Genomic DNA, 18,557 nt, shown 5'->3' with positions numbered 1-18,557 from the left:
GTAAAGCCAGTGACTCCGACGACTGTATCCAACCACCATGGAGCTGCTGATCATCGCAATGCTGGTTGTCGGGGCAGCAGCAGGTAGGCAAAAGAGTCAAGCGAGAAGCCAAAGTTGGGTTGGGTGAGAAGGTTCTGCAGTTTCACCACAGGCCCTTCCAGGAATGTCTCAGAGACGTTGCTTAAGACAGGTTCCTGCTCATGAAGAGCGAAGTTCCTGGCAGTCCCATTATCAGTTCCACAAGTTGCAAAAGGGAATTAATGCGTTCAGGCCTTAGCTCTGATTATTCTTTATTGTTTGACGAGCAGGCAGGGAGCCATGATTTCACAATTTGTTTGCGTCCTGAATCATGGCAGAAGGAAAGGGAGGGTGGTGAAGCACTTTCCAGTTAGAAATTGCTAGTTCAAGTTATTTTAAATTTCTATTTTTGCTTTGTTTTGTAAAATAAAATATATTTGAGCATAAATAACGCAATTTTTTATTTGAAAACTAAATGACTACAAAATAATATTAGAAGTGTTCCATAAACATATACCAGGTGTTCCGTGGCCTAAAAAGTTTGGGAAACACTGCTGTAGGGTTTCTGGGTGTGGGTGGGAGAAATATGGAACAAGATTTTTGGGGCAACAAAGAGGGATTGTTAGGGAGCCACCCCCATACAGACCCTGACTGACCCCTAGCCTCTCCCATTCAGTCAGGCACATCTGACCCTGTCCCCATGTGTCCCTCCACCCCCACTCAGACATCCTATCCCCCCATCCCCAGGTGGCCCTGAATCCCACTCAGTCACCCCCATATGTCATAGAATCATAGAATATCAGGGTTGGAAGGGACCCCAGAAGGTCATCTAGTCCAACCCCCTGCTCAAAGCAGGACCAATTCCCAGTTAAATCATCCCAGCCAGGGCTTTGTCAAGCCTGACCTTAAAAACCTCTAAGGAAGGAGATTCTACCACCTCCCTAGGTAACGCATTCCAGTGTTTCACCACCCTCTTAGTGAAAAAGTTTTTCCTAATATCCAATCTAAACCTCCCCCACTGCAACTTGAGACCATTACTCCTCGTTCTGTCATCTGCTACCATTGAGAACAGTCTAGAGCGATCCTCTTTGGAACCCCCTTTCAGGTAGTTGAAAGCAGCTATCAAATCCCCCCTCATTCTTCTCTTCCATAGACTAAACAATCCCAGTTCCCTCAGCTTCTCCTCATAAGTCATGTGTTCCAGTCTCCTAATCATTTTTGTTGTCCTCTGCTGGACGTTTTCCAATTTTTCCACATCCTTCTTGCAGTGTGGGGCCCAAAACTGGACACAGTACTCCAGATGAGGCCTCAACAATGTCGAATAGAGGGGAACGATCACGTCCCTCGATCTGCTCGCTATGCCCCTACTTATACATCCCAAAATGCCATTGGCCTTCTTGGCAACAAGGGCACACTGCTGACTCCTATCCAGCTTCTCGTCCACTGTCACCCCTAGGTCCTTTTCCGCAGAACTGCTGCCTAGCCATTCGGTCCCTAGTCTGTAGCTGTGCATTGGGTTCTTCCGTCCTAAGTGCAGGACCCTGCACTTATCCTTATTGAACCTCATCAGATTTCTTTTGGCCCAATCCTCCAATTTGTCTAGGTCCTTCTGTATCCTATCCCTCCCCTCCAGCGTATCTACCTCTCCTCCCAGTTTAGTATCATCCGCAAATTTGCTGAGAGTGCAATCCACACCATCCTCCAGATCATTTATGAAGATATTGAACAAAACCGGCCCCAGGACCGACCCTTGGGGCACTCCACTTGATACCGGCTGCCAACTAGACATGGAGCCATTGATCACTACCCGTCCCTGCACTCCCTCTCCCATGCCCATGTTTCCCTGTGCCCCCTGTCCGCATCTGTCCCAGAACCCCCTCAGACAGCCCCTTCCCCCTTCCCCATGTGTCCCTGTGCCCCCACTCAGCCACCCCCTCCCCCATGTGGCCCTGCACCCCCTCCCCCAATCCCCATGTGGCCTTGCACCTCCAATCCCATTCAGCCCCTGCCCCAGTTTGTCCTCCCCCAATAGCCCTTATGAACTCCAGTCTCTGACCCCCCTCCCCCAGCAGCCCCATGTGTCCACCCAGTTTTTCCCCCCATATCTCCTCTCTCCTGACCTGGTCCCACCGGTGCTGTGAAGAAAGCAACCTCTTTCCTTCCCTGTCCCAGCTGGGGCTTGCTCAGGAGCAGCTGCTCTGCTCTAGTGCCACAGCAGTCCTTGGTGGGCAAAAGGCAGAACTGCAGCAACTTTCTGGCAGAAGATATTTTCTGCAGAAAAAAATTATGTGTGCACACATGAATTCTGCTCGTTCCCAGTGGCGAGGATTCCCCCACGAGTAAATATTCTGCTTTTCTGTGCAAAAATTTGCAAGATGGGCTAGGGGGCAAAGACTGCAGCGGGGGAGCTGTAGCATTAGCACCCAGAGTCTTCACAAATGCAGACTACAAACGCACACCGCTTGAGAAGGAAAGGCTGAGAAATTTTTCTTGGTCTCCAAGCTTCTCCCACTGTGTCTATGGATCATTTGTGATCAAAATAACCTATTTCAAAGCTGTGTGCCATCTCAGATCCCAGCACTCACACTTCAGAATTATGATGCCACCATTGAATTTGCTTCAGGAAGTCAAATAATTGTGGGATAATGATGCTTTTGTGGGATAATGATGCATCCGAGATCTGAAACGAGATCCATCAAGGCCAGGCTTCAAAAACCAGCTACAAGGTTGACCTCCATATCAACCTACTCAGATGGTGTGTTGTCTTGCATGTGGGACATATGGGCAGAGGAAGAGACACTGGAGTCAATAATACATGCTCTACATCCTGGATGGGAAATGCATTTCATGCCTAAACACTATGCTGTAGAATCCTGCAGTGATGGATAATGTTCTCTTCAAAGGGAAGTGTGTTAAGCTTCCATTTATCCTCAAGGGGGAAAAACAGGATCTTAAAGTTTATTCATGAAGGACACATAAGCATGGGAAAATCCCATGGGAAAGAAATCTAAGGGAAGAAGGAGTTCAGGAGTGCTGGGAGTTTCTCAAGGGGACAATATTGAAAACATAGCAGCAAATTATCTGGATGAGAAGGAATGATAGGAAGAATAACAAGAGGCCAATAGGACTCCATCAGGAGCAATTTAAATTCTGCACCAAAAACAAAACAAAACAAAAAACAGATAAAAAACAGACGAACAACAGACAAAAAACAGACAAACAACAAAACAAAACAGACAACAAAAAAGATTCAGGAAATGTCTTTTTGTCAAATAGATTCCTTCCAAGCCATATAAATACAGATCTTTGAGTAATTCATTTAAACTACAATATAGAACCATATTTCCTGCCCCCCCCCCACTCAGAAGCAGTGCAACGGCTTGGGGGAGTCAGGGATAACGGAGGAACTGAAGGAGAGGGAAGGAGCCTGCAAGTGAACGTGTAAGGCAGCGTTTCCCAAACTGTGTTCTGCACGATGTGAATAGGGGTTCCATGAAAGAATCGTAATTAAAAAAAAGGGTCTTGCACTTGATTTTTGTACTACTTTTAGATGCACTTTCCAGTTAGAAATGGCTAGTTCAAGATATTTTAAATTTCTATTTCTATATTTTGCAAAATATAATTTTACAGTACTGTATTTTTAATTACGGGGGTTATTACAGGGGGTCGTCAGGGCTTGATGTCAGTCCAAGAGACGGAGGTGACGGAGAGCTTGGGTGACAGAGAGCGAGTTGTAGATGAAGTGGTTGGCTCTGGTTCAGCTTGAGAAGTTGATCACGTAGGCTCATTTGTTGCTGGTTGTTTTTCCTTGAAAAACATGGTGATCAGCAACTGTCGCTGTTGTCTCTTGAGCTGGTCAAACATTTCTTGATATGATCTCAAATCGTCCGTAATACTACGTGTGATTTTGAGGCTTCGTTCCATAGAGGGATCGTATTCAGAAATTAAATCATTCAAGTGTTTTGCTGCTTGGAACACTTCAGCAAATTTACGAAGGTTCCAACTTGCTGGCTCTTCCTGTTTGTTGTCATCTTCTTCATCTTCTGTAGACGATTTTATCAGTTCCTCTAACTCTTCCTTAGTCAATGTTTCTCTATGGCTCTCAATTAATTCTTCAATTTCTTCCTCAAGGGTGTCGACGAAGCCATCATCACCCACTTGCCTGGCCACCTGAACAATGCGTTTCACTTCTTTGTCAATGGTCAAGAAACCCTTAAAATCATTCACACATTCTTTCCATAGGTTTCGCCAACATGCATTGACTGTTTCAGGCTTGATTGCATCCATTGCCTGTTTAATATAAGTGATGCAATCAGCAGTGTTGAAAGACTTCCAACACTCCATCACATTAAGATTGGGATCAGCATCTATAGCGCTACGTATCCGTGAGAACATGGGCCTTGTGTACGTGGCCTTGAAACAGCGAATCAGGCCTTGGTCGAGAGGTTGGAGGATGGAGGTGGTATTGGGGGGGAGAAAGTCGACTTCAATGTCGTTATGCCCAAACCGGAGTGCCGCAGGGTGGCCAGAAGCATTTCTACGATCAGCAACACTTTAAAGTCAAGTCCTTTCTCTTGGAGGTACTGCTTGACCTCCGGAATGAAACACTTGTGGAACCAAACCAGAAATAATGCTGCCCTTTGCCCTTTTTAAAAACCAAGCCTTTTTATTTGATTGCCAGAACACAGGCAGGAGATCTTTGTTCTTGCCTTTTAGGGCACGGGGATTTGCAGCCCTGCAGAGCAAGCCCGGCTTTATTAAATGCCCAGCCGCATTGCCACAAAACAACACAGTCACACGGTCTTTAGCTGCTTTGAAGCCAGGGGCTTGTCTTTCTGATTTCGAAGTGTGGTTGGGCATTTTTTTCCAGAAGAGCCCAGTCTCATCAGCATTAAAAACTTGTTCTGGAAGATAGCCCTTTTCTTCTGTGATTTTCTTTAATTGTTCAGGGTAGACTTTTGCTGCCTCTTCATTGGCAGATGCAGCTTCACCAGGAGTCTGCACGTTTTTGAGGTCGAAGCGGTTCCTAAAACTGTTAAGCCAACCTTGGCTGGCTTTGAATTCCTTCTCATCAGAAGGCTGTCCCTCTTCAGCGGGAGGTTTGAACAGAGCATAGAGGCTAAGAGCCTTTTTCGCACCGTGTTGCCATCGATAGGCACATGTTTACGGTTCATGTCTTCCCGCCATAAGTTTAATGCCTTTTCAGTCTTCACTAAAGTCTTACCACGCACCTGGCTTGTCACCTGAGCAGTTACTGGAGCACTTGATGCTACGGCTTAACGAATTTCTCTCTCTTGAATCTTGATGGCATGGATGCTAGATTGGTTGCGGCCATATTCACGTGCCACGTTGGAGACTTACATATCGTCTCTCAATAAGTCCAACACAGCCAGTTTTTCCTCCAGCGTTGGAACAGATCGCTGTTTCTTCAGCTGAGCACCAGATGAAGTAGTTGGCTTGCGTTTAGGGGCCATGTTGTACGAAAAACACGTATCTTTAAACACTAGAATCACACTCAGCGTGGCGAGATGCTCACACTATGAGAGGCACGTGGAAACTGAGACTGACTGAGGGAACAGCAGATTCACGTCTCCCATCTCATGCTCACTCCGGGGCATACGCTCATTGAGTGGAATGGTGGGCGGAACCGCCCGCACTATTTACAGGCATCTTGTTATTTTTCTTTTTTTTTGCTGAGCCCGTATAGTTGAATTCGCGTAAGTTAAATGCGCGGATGATGCAACTCACCTGTACTAGTGACAAGGGGTGGAAAAAGCGCTGACTGATCCTAGAGAAGAAACTGTGACAGAGGAGAGATTGACAAAGGGTGAGACAGTTTATGCTCATAAACCACACCTGGTTGGAAAATAAGGCTCCCAGTCCATGTTGAAACGTTACGTTTCTTTAATGAAAGCATGTCATTTCTATAATCCTGCATCTTGGCCAGGGGTTAGACAGGAGGCCCCTTGCGGTGACTTCTAAGCCTCTGACACTACGATATTGTGATAATGTCAAAAACCTTTAACGCCAAGTGTGTACATAACAGAAGCACCCAAAAGAGGACAGGTGTTTAGAAATGTGTCACCTTTTCTAGCACACTCAGCGGAAGAGGGCTCAGGGAACAAACCAGAATCTTTAGCCTGCTTCTTTGAACATTAATCTGATCCTGAATAAGTAATGTACGATGTACTATGTTAAAGTTCTATTGTAACTTTGCCTTAATAAAATGTTTCAGAAAAGCAAAAACAAATGTTTCGTGTCAGCATTGTCATTTTGAGTATTTGAGTTTTGACTTTGATATTACATTAAACTATGAAATCTAAGATCCTGGGGGAAACTTTCTAACTCTAAGCAGAGTTTAGCACTGGAAGAGGTTACCTGGGATGGCGGTGAAATCTTCATCGTTGGAGGTGTTTAAGAACAGGTTACAGAGGAGCAGCCGTGTTAGTCTGTATTTGCGAAAAGAACAGGAGGACTTGTGGCAGCTTAGAGACTAACCCATTTATTTGAGCATGAGCTTTCGTGAGCTACAGCTCACTTCATCGGATGTTCTTTTTAAGAACAGGTTAGACATTCACCTGTCTGGGATGGTCTAAATGTACCAAATGCTGCCTCAGCGTGGGGCAGGGACTTCACTAAATGATCTTTCAAGGTCCCTTCCATCCCTACATTTCTATGATTTTATGGATAGCATAGAATACAGGGGGATGGGTAGGTGGGTGGATGGATGAATGAATGGATGAGTGGGTGGAGGGGTGATAGGGTGGGCGGATAGATGGATCCTGCATGGACATGATGTAGAAATAGTTTGGTCACATTTGAGATCTCTTCCATCCCAACAGTTCTGTGGTTGTATCGACTATATAGAATATAGAATATTAAATATATTATTAAAATTAATATTTTAATGTCACATAAAGGCCTAGAAGAAATCAATCAAAATGATCGAGTCAAAACAAATATTAGAACCTTATTGAAAAGAATTGTTTTCACATCACCAAAACAAGACGATCATTTTGGCTTTTTCCCATCAAAAATATCAAAATTGACACTGACAATTCGGCAGATAACGGATTCTTCTGTTCACTGGCAATTTTGGAACAAAAAAATCATTTGGGGTCAACCAAAACATTTTGTTTGACCTGCAACTAAACATTTCATTTGGACGTTGAATATTTATAAACATTTTAATTTTTTTAAAATAAAAGTTAAAGGATATTTCTAAACAAAAAGTCATTGGGAAGTGAAAACTGGGAAATGTTTTGTTTGGAAATTTTTGAAACAAAATATTTTGATTTTTTTGGAGTATTATTTTTTCAGCTAAACAATTCAGCAAAACTGACATGATAGTCTTCCATGAAATGGTAGCCAGTTACTGCTGGTGGACCTGCAGGTGGCCAATAAATCCAATCTGGGATCCACGGATTCCACCACAGTGGGGCAGACGGTTCCCAGTGGAAGGGGCGGATCTGGATTATTGAGTCGGGCTGCACGGCATTCTTTCCTCCTTTCCCATTTCGCCATTTCCTGTTGTCTTCCTTGGGTCTCGTAACAGTGGGATCCTTCCCACAAGGTCCTTCTCCATTTCAGTCGGTGAAGGGCTTGGGTTTCCCATAACCCCTCAATGGCAGAGCAGGCGGACGAAGAGACAATTTCTCTCAATTTCTATGATGGCAGATGAAGGGTATAGTAGGATGGCAATCTCCTCTCACCTCGGTTTCCTGGCATTTGGATGGACCGCATGGACCCTGGTGTGCAAGGGGGGGGAGGGATAGCTCAGTGGTTTGAGCATTGGCCTGCTAAACCCAGGGTTGTGAGTTCAATCCTTGAGGGGGCCATTTAGGGATCTGGGGCAAAAATTGGGGATTGGTCCTGCTTTGAGCAGGGGGTTGGACTAGATGACCTCCTGAGGTCCCTTCCAACCCTGATATTCTATGATTCTATGATCTCCACACAGGGGCACTGGAACAGGCAGGGCCAAGGGGCCATGGCCCTCCCAGTTTTTACTGCCATTGTGGGGCATTTTCCTGGTTTATACAGGTCCCCGGTGAGATGGGCTAGTGAAAGGATCTGAGTCCTCGCTCCCACTTCCTTTCCCCAGAGGCCTGCCTGACCTCCAGGGCTCCCCTTCCATCTCCTGTGTGGCAGAGTCCTCATAACTCCAACAGGGCTGGGCCCAGGATTCCTGGGGGGGCTCCACCCCCAACCTTGTCGTGGTCACTTAGGGTGTCCCCACTCTGGGGTGCTCTCTGCACACTGGTGCTTCCCTGACCCCCTGATCATTACATACAGGTCAAAGCAAAGACTATTTATTACACAGCAACCAATTAAAAAAATTAAGGGAAAAATGGGAAAGGTGAAAGGAAAACCCGTCACGCCGCTCTGTGGCACGGGGACGTCACAGCCAGCCTCTCTGGGATGTCAGGGCAGTTCAGCCTGTTCCTCACACATCCCAGGCCTCCTGCCCAGGCCCTGGCTGTGCTGATGCTGTGGGTCGGACACTTGCTCTGGCGGTGGTCACACACCCTCAAGCTCTGGGTGGCAGGACACTTCTTCCCAGTGTCAACCCCCCCGTCGAGGTTACGATCCCCCTCCCAGTCTGGCCTGCCAGACCTCTTGACTGGGGGCGTCTCCCTGTGCTGGGCCCACTGCCCAGGGTCCCCCTCACGCTCCCCAGCTGCTCATTGCACCTGGCTCCGGACGGCTCCCAGCTCCACAATGCCTCAGCTCGACTCTGCCTCAGCACGGCTGCTGCTGCTGCTCTGCCGCCAGCCTCCTGGGCTGCTTTTCTGGCCCCTCTGGCTCCGGTTCCTGCACCTCTCTTCCCAGCACTGACCTGCTCCCTGGGCTGCTTCTCTGCTTCTCTGGCCGGCGCGGCCCTGCTCCCCAGCTCAGCTAGGGCCTCTGTCTCTCCGCTTAGCTCAGCCCCACTCTGTCTGACCCAGGCAATTCCAGCTCACAGGGAGGATGGGACCCTCCTGACTCCCTCATTGGCCTGTCAATCTCAGGGTCCTGATTTCGATCAACCCTTCCCCTTCTTTTTAGTCCTGGGAGCTAGCCAACCAAAATCCCCACTGAGTTTTAGTAAGGGGCCAACAGTCCCCTTACACCAGGAAGAGGAAGAGGAAGAGGATGAAGAAGGGACACGCTCCATAACAGGGTGGAAGGTTCAGGGAGTCGCTTTCGGCAATGGAGAAGGTGCCGTTCCAAGGGCTAATTCCGTCAGGATCCCCAGCACAGGACAGAGTCAGGAGCAAAGCCTTGTTCCTGCAACTCCCCCGGATAAAACGTACTGGAGCATGAGGGCAGAGGGAGTTGCCTGCATGCTGACATGTGGGGCAGCTCCCAAGATATGGCAATCACATTGACTCACAGGGACAGCCCATTTCCCCAGCATAAAAATGGCCCATCCCAAAGGATCCTTACTTTTGTCCAAGACACAACCGCCGGAGCCTCTTCTGCTCCCGAGGGCCCTCCACCAGGAGCTACAGGTGAAGAAGGGCCAGTCCAGCCTCTGTTGTTGGGATGTCTTGTTGGGGGGCAGGTCATGGTGGTGGGGTGAAAAGGAGATAGCTGTGGTTTGGGGAGCAACATAGTGTGGTGGACTGGGACATCATGCTGTTATGGGGGTAATTATGGGCTGCCAGGGGGCATTGCTCCATTTTGGGGATGTTGATGGGAGGGAGTTAGGGCTCTGCTCTGTTATTGGGGGTGATTATGAGGTACGAGGAGGTATTGCTCTTTTATTGGGGAGATTACGGGCTGGAATGGGGAAATTAATGAAGACGTTTGGTGGTTTGGCTGCTCAGCTGGTACTTGGAAGACATGGCTTCTAATCTCTGTTCTGCTGCTGCATCTCTGTAGAACCTTGGCCCAATCACTTATCCGCTCTATGCCTCACTTTCCCCATATGTACAATGGGGATCATAGTCCTGCCCTGCCTCACCAAGGAGCTGTGTGGATAAATAGGTCAAAGATTGGGAGGTGCTCAGATACAACCATAATGAGGGCAGATAACACTTTAGTTAATTTCTCTGTTATTAAGCTGGTCATGGGGGTTTCGCCTTCCTCTGTTATTGGGGTGACATGTTAGAAGAGAAACTAGTGGGAGAGGGGTGAGCTCAATCCAGCTCATGGAAATTTTTGTCATGTGGGTTGAGTTTAGTTCCCTCCCTTCCTCCCCTCCTCAGATCAGATCTTTCCATGGAACATGCCCCTGGGGGTGACTGGGACCGGGCAAAAGTGGAAGATGGAGCTGAGTTGGGGGAGACTGGGCCCCCATTGCCAACAGACGATCACAGTGCATTTCCCCTCCCCATGTCGGGCAGTGCTATCATCTCCTGGTACAAGCAGGGTAGTGGAGTTTCAGAGAAACCACTTGCTTTTGAGAGCCTGTGGAAGAACAGGAACTCAAGCCTGGCGTTTCTGAATCCTAAGGGCGCACTTTCCCCGCGAGGCATCTGTCTTCCTCTAGACGCCCGTGGCCAACGATTCCCTTTTGATCTCTTTACCTGCAGTAAAGCCAGTGACTCTGACGACCGTATCCATTGCCACAACCGACATGGAGCTGCTGATCATCGCAATGCTGGTAGTCGGGGCAGGCGCAGGTAGGAAGAAGAGTCAAGCGAGAAGCCACAGTTGGGTTGGGTGAGAAGGTTCTGCAGTTTCACTGCAGGCCCTTCCAGGAATGTCTCAGAGACTTTGCTTAATACAGGTTGCTGCTTATGAAAATCCAAGTTCCCAGCAGTCCTGTTATCAATTTCATGGGTTGCGAAAGGGAATTAATATGGTCAGGCCTCGTCTCTGATTATTCTTTATTGTTTGTAGTTCAGGCAGGTAGCCATGAGTTCACAATCTGTTTTCATCCCAAATCAGGAGAGAAGGAAAGAATTTTGAAATTTCCCACAATAGAAAATGGTTTTTGGGGAAACAAATAAATCTGTTTCACTCAGATTTCGATGTCTTTAAATTTAAAGCATATGTAAAAATATATAACTTTTAGAGAGCATCATTTCTAATATAATGTTAATTCTTTTAAGAAAAATGTGGAAACAAAAATTATTTAAAACAAGAAAAACAAATCAAAATGGCCCTTTCTGATAATGTTCAGTGCTCTGGTCAGACTGCCAATCTCATAAAGCAGCATGCACCACTTGGTGAGGAGAAGTTTATGCCTCATGGAAGCTGCTGGTTGTGAGGCATCATGGGAGATGTAGTTTGATTGTGGAGCCCAGTCCATTCAGGAGACGGCTTTGTTTTAAACTTTTTTTAAAGAATTTGCATCACAACCAACACATTCCCACACAAATTATCAACTTTGACAAAATGGTATTTTCCTATTGGAAAACGTTCCATCTGAAAAAGTTTGACAATTTTAAATATTTTGTGACAGGGTCAGGCCAGATGGCAACAGGAAAGTAGTGGAAGGTAGATACATTACCCCCAGATTAAGCAGGTCCCTTTTCCCTGGGTAAAATAACAGGGACTATTCCAGAACAATCAGGAACCTGCTAGAACCAGTTAAGGCAGGCAGGCTAATTAGGACATCTGTAGCCAATTAGGAAGCTACTAGAACCAGTTAAGGCAAGTAGGCTAATCAGGGCACCTGGTTGAAAGAAAGACCTCTTTTCAGTTAGGCAGAGGCGTGTAAGGAGTTGGGAGTGGGAGGAAATGCTGCTGGAGGACTAAGGAATGCAAATGCCAACAGGCATCAGGAAGAAGGTCCTGCAGTGAGGACAAAGATGGTGCTGGGGGAGGTCATGGGGAAGTGGCCCAGGGAGTTGTAGTTGTCACATAGCTGTTACAGGAGACATTGTAGACAGCTGTGATCCTCAGGGCCCTGGGCTGGAACCCGGAATAGAGGGCGGGCCCAGGTTCCCCCCAGGCCCCTCCCCCCACTCCCTATTTGACACAAGAGGAGTTGACCTCGACTGTGAGTCATATCAGAGGGGAAGGTCTCTGGCCTGTCCCCAACCAACCTGAGGGCTGCCATGACCCTTTGAGGTGAGCAAATCAGCCGGAAAGCGCAGGACCCACCAAGGCAGAGGAGGAACATTGTCACAATTTCTACTGCGGTCATAGGTGCCAACTCCGTGGGTTCTCTGGGGCTGGAGCATCCACAGGGAAAAATTAGCGGGTGCTCCGGACCCACCGGCAGCCAAGCTCCCCCCTCCTCGCCTCCTTCTCCCAAGCCAAGCACACTGTGTCCCTGCTTCTCCCCCTCCCTCCCAGTGCTTCCCGCCCCCCGCCCCACCACCTAACAGCTGTCTGGCGGCACTTAGGACTTTCCGGGAAGGAGGGGGAGCAGTGGAGATGCGGTGCACTCAGGGGAGGAAACAGAGAAAAGGCAGGGCAGGGGCAGGGACTTGGGAGAAGGGGGTGGAATGGGGGTGGGAAGGGGACGGGGACTTTGGGGAAGGGGTGGAATAGGGGCGGGGCCAGGGGCAGTGTTGGGGGTCGAGCACACACTGGGCAGAGGAGAAGTTGGTGCCTATGATTGCGGTAAAGCCTAGAAACAGCAGTCACTGACCAACCCCTGCTCTCCTGAACATGTGTAAATTGTGTTTTCCAGAGGTTTATAATTTGACCAAATCTAGGTGAATTTTCATATGAACAGCAAAAGGCACCTCCCTGACTCCAGGGCTATTTCCTTGCAAAATTTCAAGTCCCTGCTGCCAAGGCGTTAGAGCACTTTAAAAAGTGGTTGGAAAATTGTTTGAACATTAAAAAATGAAGGGTCCTCCTGTCCAGTCCCTGCTACCATGAGCAACTCTGTAGCAGAAATGTATTGAGCTCCATCTTCAAACTCAGGAGGCTTTCATAGAATATCAGGGTTGGAAGGGACCTCAGGAGGTCATCTAGACCAACCCTCTGCTCAAAGCAGGATCAATCCCTAATTTTCCCCCCAGATCCCTAAATGGCCCCCTCAAGGATTGAATTCACAACTGTGGCTTTAGCAAGCTAATACTCAAACCACTGAGCTACCCCTCCCCCCATATCCCGGCCCCCCTGCTCCTGTTCCACAACTTCCTTCCTTCGATGGTTAGTAACCGTCTTCTAATCTCAGCCTAGATTTATCCATGGTGCTTGTCCCCATTTGTTCTTGTGCCAACGCTGGTCTCCACCTCCTGTAGATCTTCTCCCTCCCTGGTGTTCCTTCCCCCCCCCCCCACACACACACACTCTGTAATTAGAGAGAACAATCAGATGCTGGCTTGGCTTCCTTTTAGGTTAAACCAGCCAAGCTCTTTCCATCTCCCCTTGTAAGATCGGCCCTTTGTTCCCCTGACCATCCTAGCACCCTTCTCAACACCTGTTCCAGTTGGAATTCCTCTTTCTGGAACACGGGTGACGGGAATTGGAGGTTTTTGCAGTGGCATTAATGCCTAACTATCCCTACTGGAAATAGAGCCTGGTACATCGCCTGGTACAACCTCCGATCGCCTTGTGTTTTTCCACGGCCACGTGGGAGCAGCAGCTCATGGTCATCCTGCCACCGGCCAACCTGTTTGGACATGGCTGATGCTTGCCCCTCCCCCTGCCCTGAATTCAGCTGACATTTGCCACTCTCCATGGCAGCCTCAGACCCAGAGGAAAGCAGGATCATTGGGGGGAGAAACTGCGACTTCGGCTCGCGGCCCTACCAGGTGGCTCTCCTGAGGAACAGACGTGTCATCTGTGGTGGGAGCCTGATAGCCCGGAAGTGGGTGCTGACTGCTGCACACTGCGGCAGACAAGGGATCAGGTAAGTCAGTGCAGGGATGGAGGGAGAGAGGGTGATGCCTGGGAATAACCCACATCCCCAGCCCTTATCTTCGCTCTTCGTGTTCCCTATCCATGCCCAGGTCTCCCTCTGCACCCCTGAATCCGCAGCCCCATCCTCCTCCCTTTTTTCCCAGCCCACAAATCGTTTTTGTCGCTCTTCTCTGCACCCTCTGCGGTTTTCCAGCATGCTCGTTCAGATGTGCCCACCCCAGCACGGACGCAGCACGCCAGCATCGGTCTCCCCAGCGGCGTGTGCAGAGGGAAACCCACCTCCACGCTCACCAGCGTTAGGCCTTGTAGCATCCCACCGGCAGCTCATGTGCAGGTGCTCTAGGAGCTGATGGAATGGAGCGGAGCTCCGGGAAATATTTTCCCTTGACTCCAACCTGATGCTGCTGGTTCTCAACTAGGGGGTCTGTGGCCCCCTGCTGGTTTCAGGGGGTCCATTGGGCCCTATGGCTGAAGCCGGGAGCTCTGAACCGTGGTGCACCCTACGGGGCTGAAGCCCTGAGTCCCGGGGCCTCCCAGAGCGGTGAAGCTACAAGCCCTGGCGACCCAGCGGGGCTAAAGCCCAAGTGCACCCATCCCACAGCGGAAGCCTGGAGCCCCGAATGGAAGGGGGCTGTGGGGACCTCCAGGAATTTAAGCCCTGGAACAAACACCTGTCATTCCACAGAAGGGGAGAGCTTGAAAAACTGAAAGCAATTCAAGCTGCTTTTTTAGAGCTCTAAGAAGAAAAGGAGGACTTGTGGCACCTTAGAGACTAACCAATTTATTTGAGCATAAGCTTTCATGAGCTACAGCTCACTTCATCGGATGCAAGCTCTGTAAGCTCTTTAGAGCGCTGTAATTCTGCAGGTCCTGCGGATAGATCTGTCCTTCCCCTCCCCTCCTTTTCTCCTAACTCTCTTTGGCTATTACGATGAAGCTGGTATCTTTGTTGTATTTGGAAAAACTGATTAAAACGTATAAATAATACGTTGAAAATCGCAATGTCTCGTGTTGGCATTTTTGAAACTTTTCGATTTTTCCATTCGCAACTTTTTCTTTCAAAGTGCCCTGTTAGTTTATTTTCAGAAATATTTTGCGACAGCTGAAACAAACTATTGCCGCCCCATTTTTCGATTAGCTGGAAAGCACAAAACTCTTAGACCCAGATTTGAAATTCTCAGTGCTCCTGCACATCAGTTTAATTTGGCATGAGCGGGCCACAGTGACCCAGGACAAGGGAAAAATAACTGAATTAAGTTGGTCCCATAAGTGGTTGAGGAGATAGCAAGTGTGAAAAATTTCAGGGGTGGGGTATATTTGCATATATAAGACAAAGCCCCTAATATTGGGACAATGCTGATATTATTGGGATGTCTGGTCACCCTACCCAAAAGCCAAGGAGAAGGAATTCATGATTTTGGTGAAAACTGCAGCTTTGATAACACCAAAGTGTCTCACAAATTAAGGGCAAAGTCATCAAATTGTTCATTTCAGCTGTGTAAAACCAGGTGTAAGAAACAATAATGTCAGCAAAATGTGCTGTGTACATGTGGCATGAGACCAAAGCATGAGATGTACAGGAACTGGACCTGAAAATAACCAGGCCAACCATAAAGAGCATGATATCATGTAAAATGGAGGACGCACGCATCAGAATAAACTTGTATGTAAAGTAACCAATACTTGTATTCTTCAGATCTGTGGTATGCCCCATAGCCACCCCTTACAAGTGACTCTGATCAATTCTGCAGAGTGTATGCCAAAAAAAACATGAGATCAGACGAGATTGGAGTCGAACTGAGTTCTTGGAGAACTAAGAAGATGAGGTCTCGGAAGCTACTCCAGCATTGAAAATCCATTATTGGCCCAATTCTAGTTGCTTGCCCGCTATGATCTTTGAATAGCTGCCCATTGATCTCTTCCTTTGTCCTCTCTCCATGCAGCTCCCTGCGGGTGCATCTGGGGGATTATAATGTAAGGGTGAAAGAACCCACAGAACAGATACGAAGAATCCACAACTTCTTTGTGCACCCCGAATATAACTTCTTGCCTTTTGACAACGACTTCATGCTTCTGGAGCTGGATGAGCCCGCTCAACTTAACCGCTATGTGAACACGATCAAGTTGGCTACCCGTTGTCCCTTTCCTGGAACACGATGCAGTGTGTCGGGATGGGGCACCATCAAGTCCCCCCAAAGTATGGCGTGCTGAGTGTAGAGGGAGGGGTTGAGGTTGGGCTCAGCTTGGGGAGGGGGTGGAAGCTCTTTAAGGAGACCTTGTTAATGGGCTCACAAGGGTCTTTGGCTTCTCCTGGGGGAAAATTTTCATCCAAAATGATTTTTAGTGGACAACTCAAGTTCGACAACACCAAAGTGTCCCATAAATTCGGGGCGTTTTTATTCATTTCAGAAAAAAAATTCAGAAAAAAGTGAAAACTTTGCATTTTGAAAACACAGGAAGACAGTGGCTTGATTTTTGTTCTATTTGAAACATTTCCTTTTGAAATTTCCTTTCCTTTTGTATTCAAAACAATTTTAAAACGTTACAGATGTGCTTCAAATCACAATGAAATATTATAATATGACATGAAATACTGGATCTAAATGAAACAATTTGTTTTTTTGGCTTTTCCGTTCATCAAAAATTTCCTTTTTCGGAAAATGAACGTGGCCAGATCCCAGCTGGTGGAAATCGGCCGTCGCGCCATTGGAGTCAATGGGGCCAGATCCCAGCTGGGGTCAGTTGGCTCTAGCAACTTTGGAGTCACTGGATCTATGCCAGTTTATACCAGTTGAGGGTCTTACACCAAATTTTCCTCTCTTGCACCTTGTTCCCTGCTCATGAGCTCCTGTTTTTCTGTCATTGCCCAGGGCAGTACCCAGCCATCCTGCAGTGTGCAGATCTCTATAGCGTCAGCCAGGCCAGGTGCCAGGACGTTTACTGGGGCCTGATCACGGAGAACATGTTCTGTGCTGGTGTGGAACAGGGCGGCATAAGCACGTGCAGGGTAAGGGGGCATCCCGGAGAGAGGGGTCGGTGCCGGGTGTCGGAGCTCACACAGCTCAATACTCTTTATCCCCTGTGACCTGCAAACCCTTCTCAGCCTGCTCCTGAGGGGCCGTTGTCACTCAGGCTCTGGCCCCAGCCAGCCTTCGTGCCCCGTGGAAGAGCAGCCGATCCGCCCTCCAGCCGCACCGAGCCCTAAGGCCCAGTCCCTGGGCCTGTCTGATCCCCAGCGCAGGTGCTGTCAACCGAACCCATTTCTGCTCTTTAAACCCTTCCTATCTGTGTGTCCCTGCCGCCCCCTGCTGGAAGGGATGAGCTCTGTGCATGTGTGTGTTCTTGTATCTGTGTGACCCTGCTTCCCCCTGCTGGAGGGGATGGGCCCTCCTCTGGGGGGGTGTGCACACGGGGGGGCATGGCTGTGTTTTGCTGATGGCTTTGCATTGTCTTTGCAGGGGGATTCAGGAGGCCCACTGGTCTGCAATGGACGGCTGCAGGGCGTGGTCTCCTGGGGGAAGTCTGTCTGTGCCCTGCCGGGACAGCCCAGAGTCTTCGCCAATGTCTGCAAAGCTGCCCAGTGGGTGAAGAACACTATAAGGAGGCAGAGCGCCAGATTGGACTGAGAGCTCACAGCACGTCCCGCCTGCCGCAATGACCCACCAAACATACGCCCCAGCCACGCCTCTCCTCATCTCACGGCAGCACCTGGGGGTTGCGGAATGGGGTGGGGGGAGCTGGCCTGGGTGGGATTGGGGTGGTGGAGCTGCGGTTGGGCCAGGCCTGACAAAATCCTGGGACTGGGTTAAAAATGCACAGCTGGTTTGAAAAGCATGAATGAGCCTGAAGATTGTGAGATTGCTTTAAAACCTCATGAATCAGCCTGATGTTCACAGGATTGTTTCAAAAGTCAAGAGATTGGCTCTAAAAATCATGAGATTGGATTAAAAATTATGAGCCTGGTTTTAAAATGCCCTAAATCGCGCCCAGGTCTTTGTTCTGGTCTCTTCCATTGACGGGGGTGGCGTACGCGGCTATAACTGCTCTGACGTCACCAAGTCTGACGTCCCGTGGGGTTCAAACTTTGTCACACGGTGCTACAGCAACATAGCCACGTGCCTGTCTAAATGTACTGAATGCTGCCTCAGCACAGGGCATGGATTTCACTAGATGCTCTTTCAAGGTGCCTTCCATCCCTACATTTCTATCACTTTATGGGTAGCACAAAATAGAGAGAGATGGGTAGGTGAGTGGATGGATGAGTGGGTAGGTTAACATGAAATCATGAGAAAATGAGAACAGCCAGACTGAGTCAAACCCAAGGTCCATCTAGCCCAGTATCCTGTCTTCCGACAGTGGCCACTGCCAGGTGCCCCAGAGGGAATGAACAGAACAGGGAATCATCAAGGGATCCATCCCAGGTCACCCATTCCCAGCTTCTGGCAAACAGAGGCTAGGGACACCATCCCTGCCTATCCTGGTTAATAGCCATTGATGGACCTATCCTCTGTGAATTTAACTAGCTCTTTTATGAACACTGTTATAGTCTTGGCCTTCACAACATCCTCTGGCAAGGAGTTCCACAGACTGACTGCACATTGTGTGAAGAAATACTTCCTTGTGTTTGATTTAAACCTGCTGCCTATTAATTTCATTGGGTGACCCCTAGTTCTTGAGTTATGAGAAGGAGTAAATAATGCTTCCTTATTTATGGATGGATAGATAGATCCTGCATGGACATGTGGAAATGGCTAGGTGACACTGGAGGTCTTTTCCATCCCTAC

At 48.4% G+C, this 18,557-nt stretch overlaps 1 protein-coding gene across 1 annotated transcript; it reads left to right on the top strand.

Annotated features, from left to right (window-relative positions):
- On the top strand, positions 1–17,399 carry LOC311512437 (trypsin-3-like; the record flags this gene model as incomplete). The annotated part of the gene is made up of 6 exons (XM_084613644.1): positions 1–83; positions 10,536–10,625; positions 13,597–13,762; positions 15,717–15,970; positions 16,644–16,780; positions 17,232–17,399. The coding sequence occupies exons 1-6, from the start codon at positions 38–40 to the stop codon at positions 17,397–17,399; spliced, it is 861 nt and encodes a 286-aa protein (XP_084469770.1). The 5' UTR covers positions 1–37.
- Between the last annotated feature and the right edge of the window lie 1,158 nt (positions 17,400–18,557).

Source organism: Lepidochelys olivacea (genome assembly GCF_965140295.1).
Source record: "Lepidochelys olivacea isolate rLepOli2 genome assembly, chromosome: 24".
Lineage (NCBI taxonomy): Eukaryota > Metazoa > Chordata > Testudines > Cheloniidae > Lepidochelys > Lepidochelys olivacea.
The sequence above is the reverse complement of the archived record's forward strand: the minus strand, read 5'-3'. Positions and strand labels throughout refer to the sequence as shown.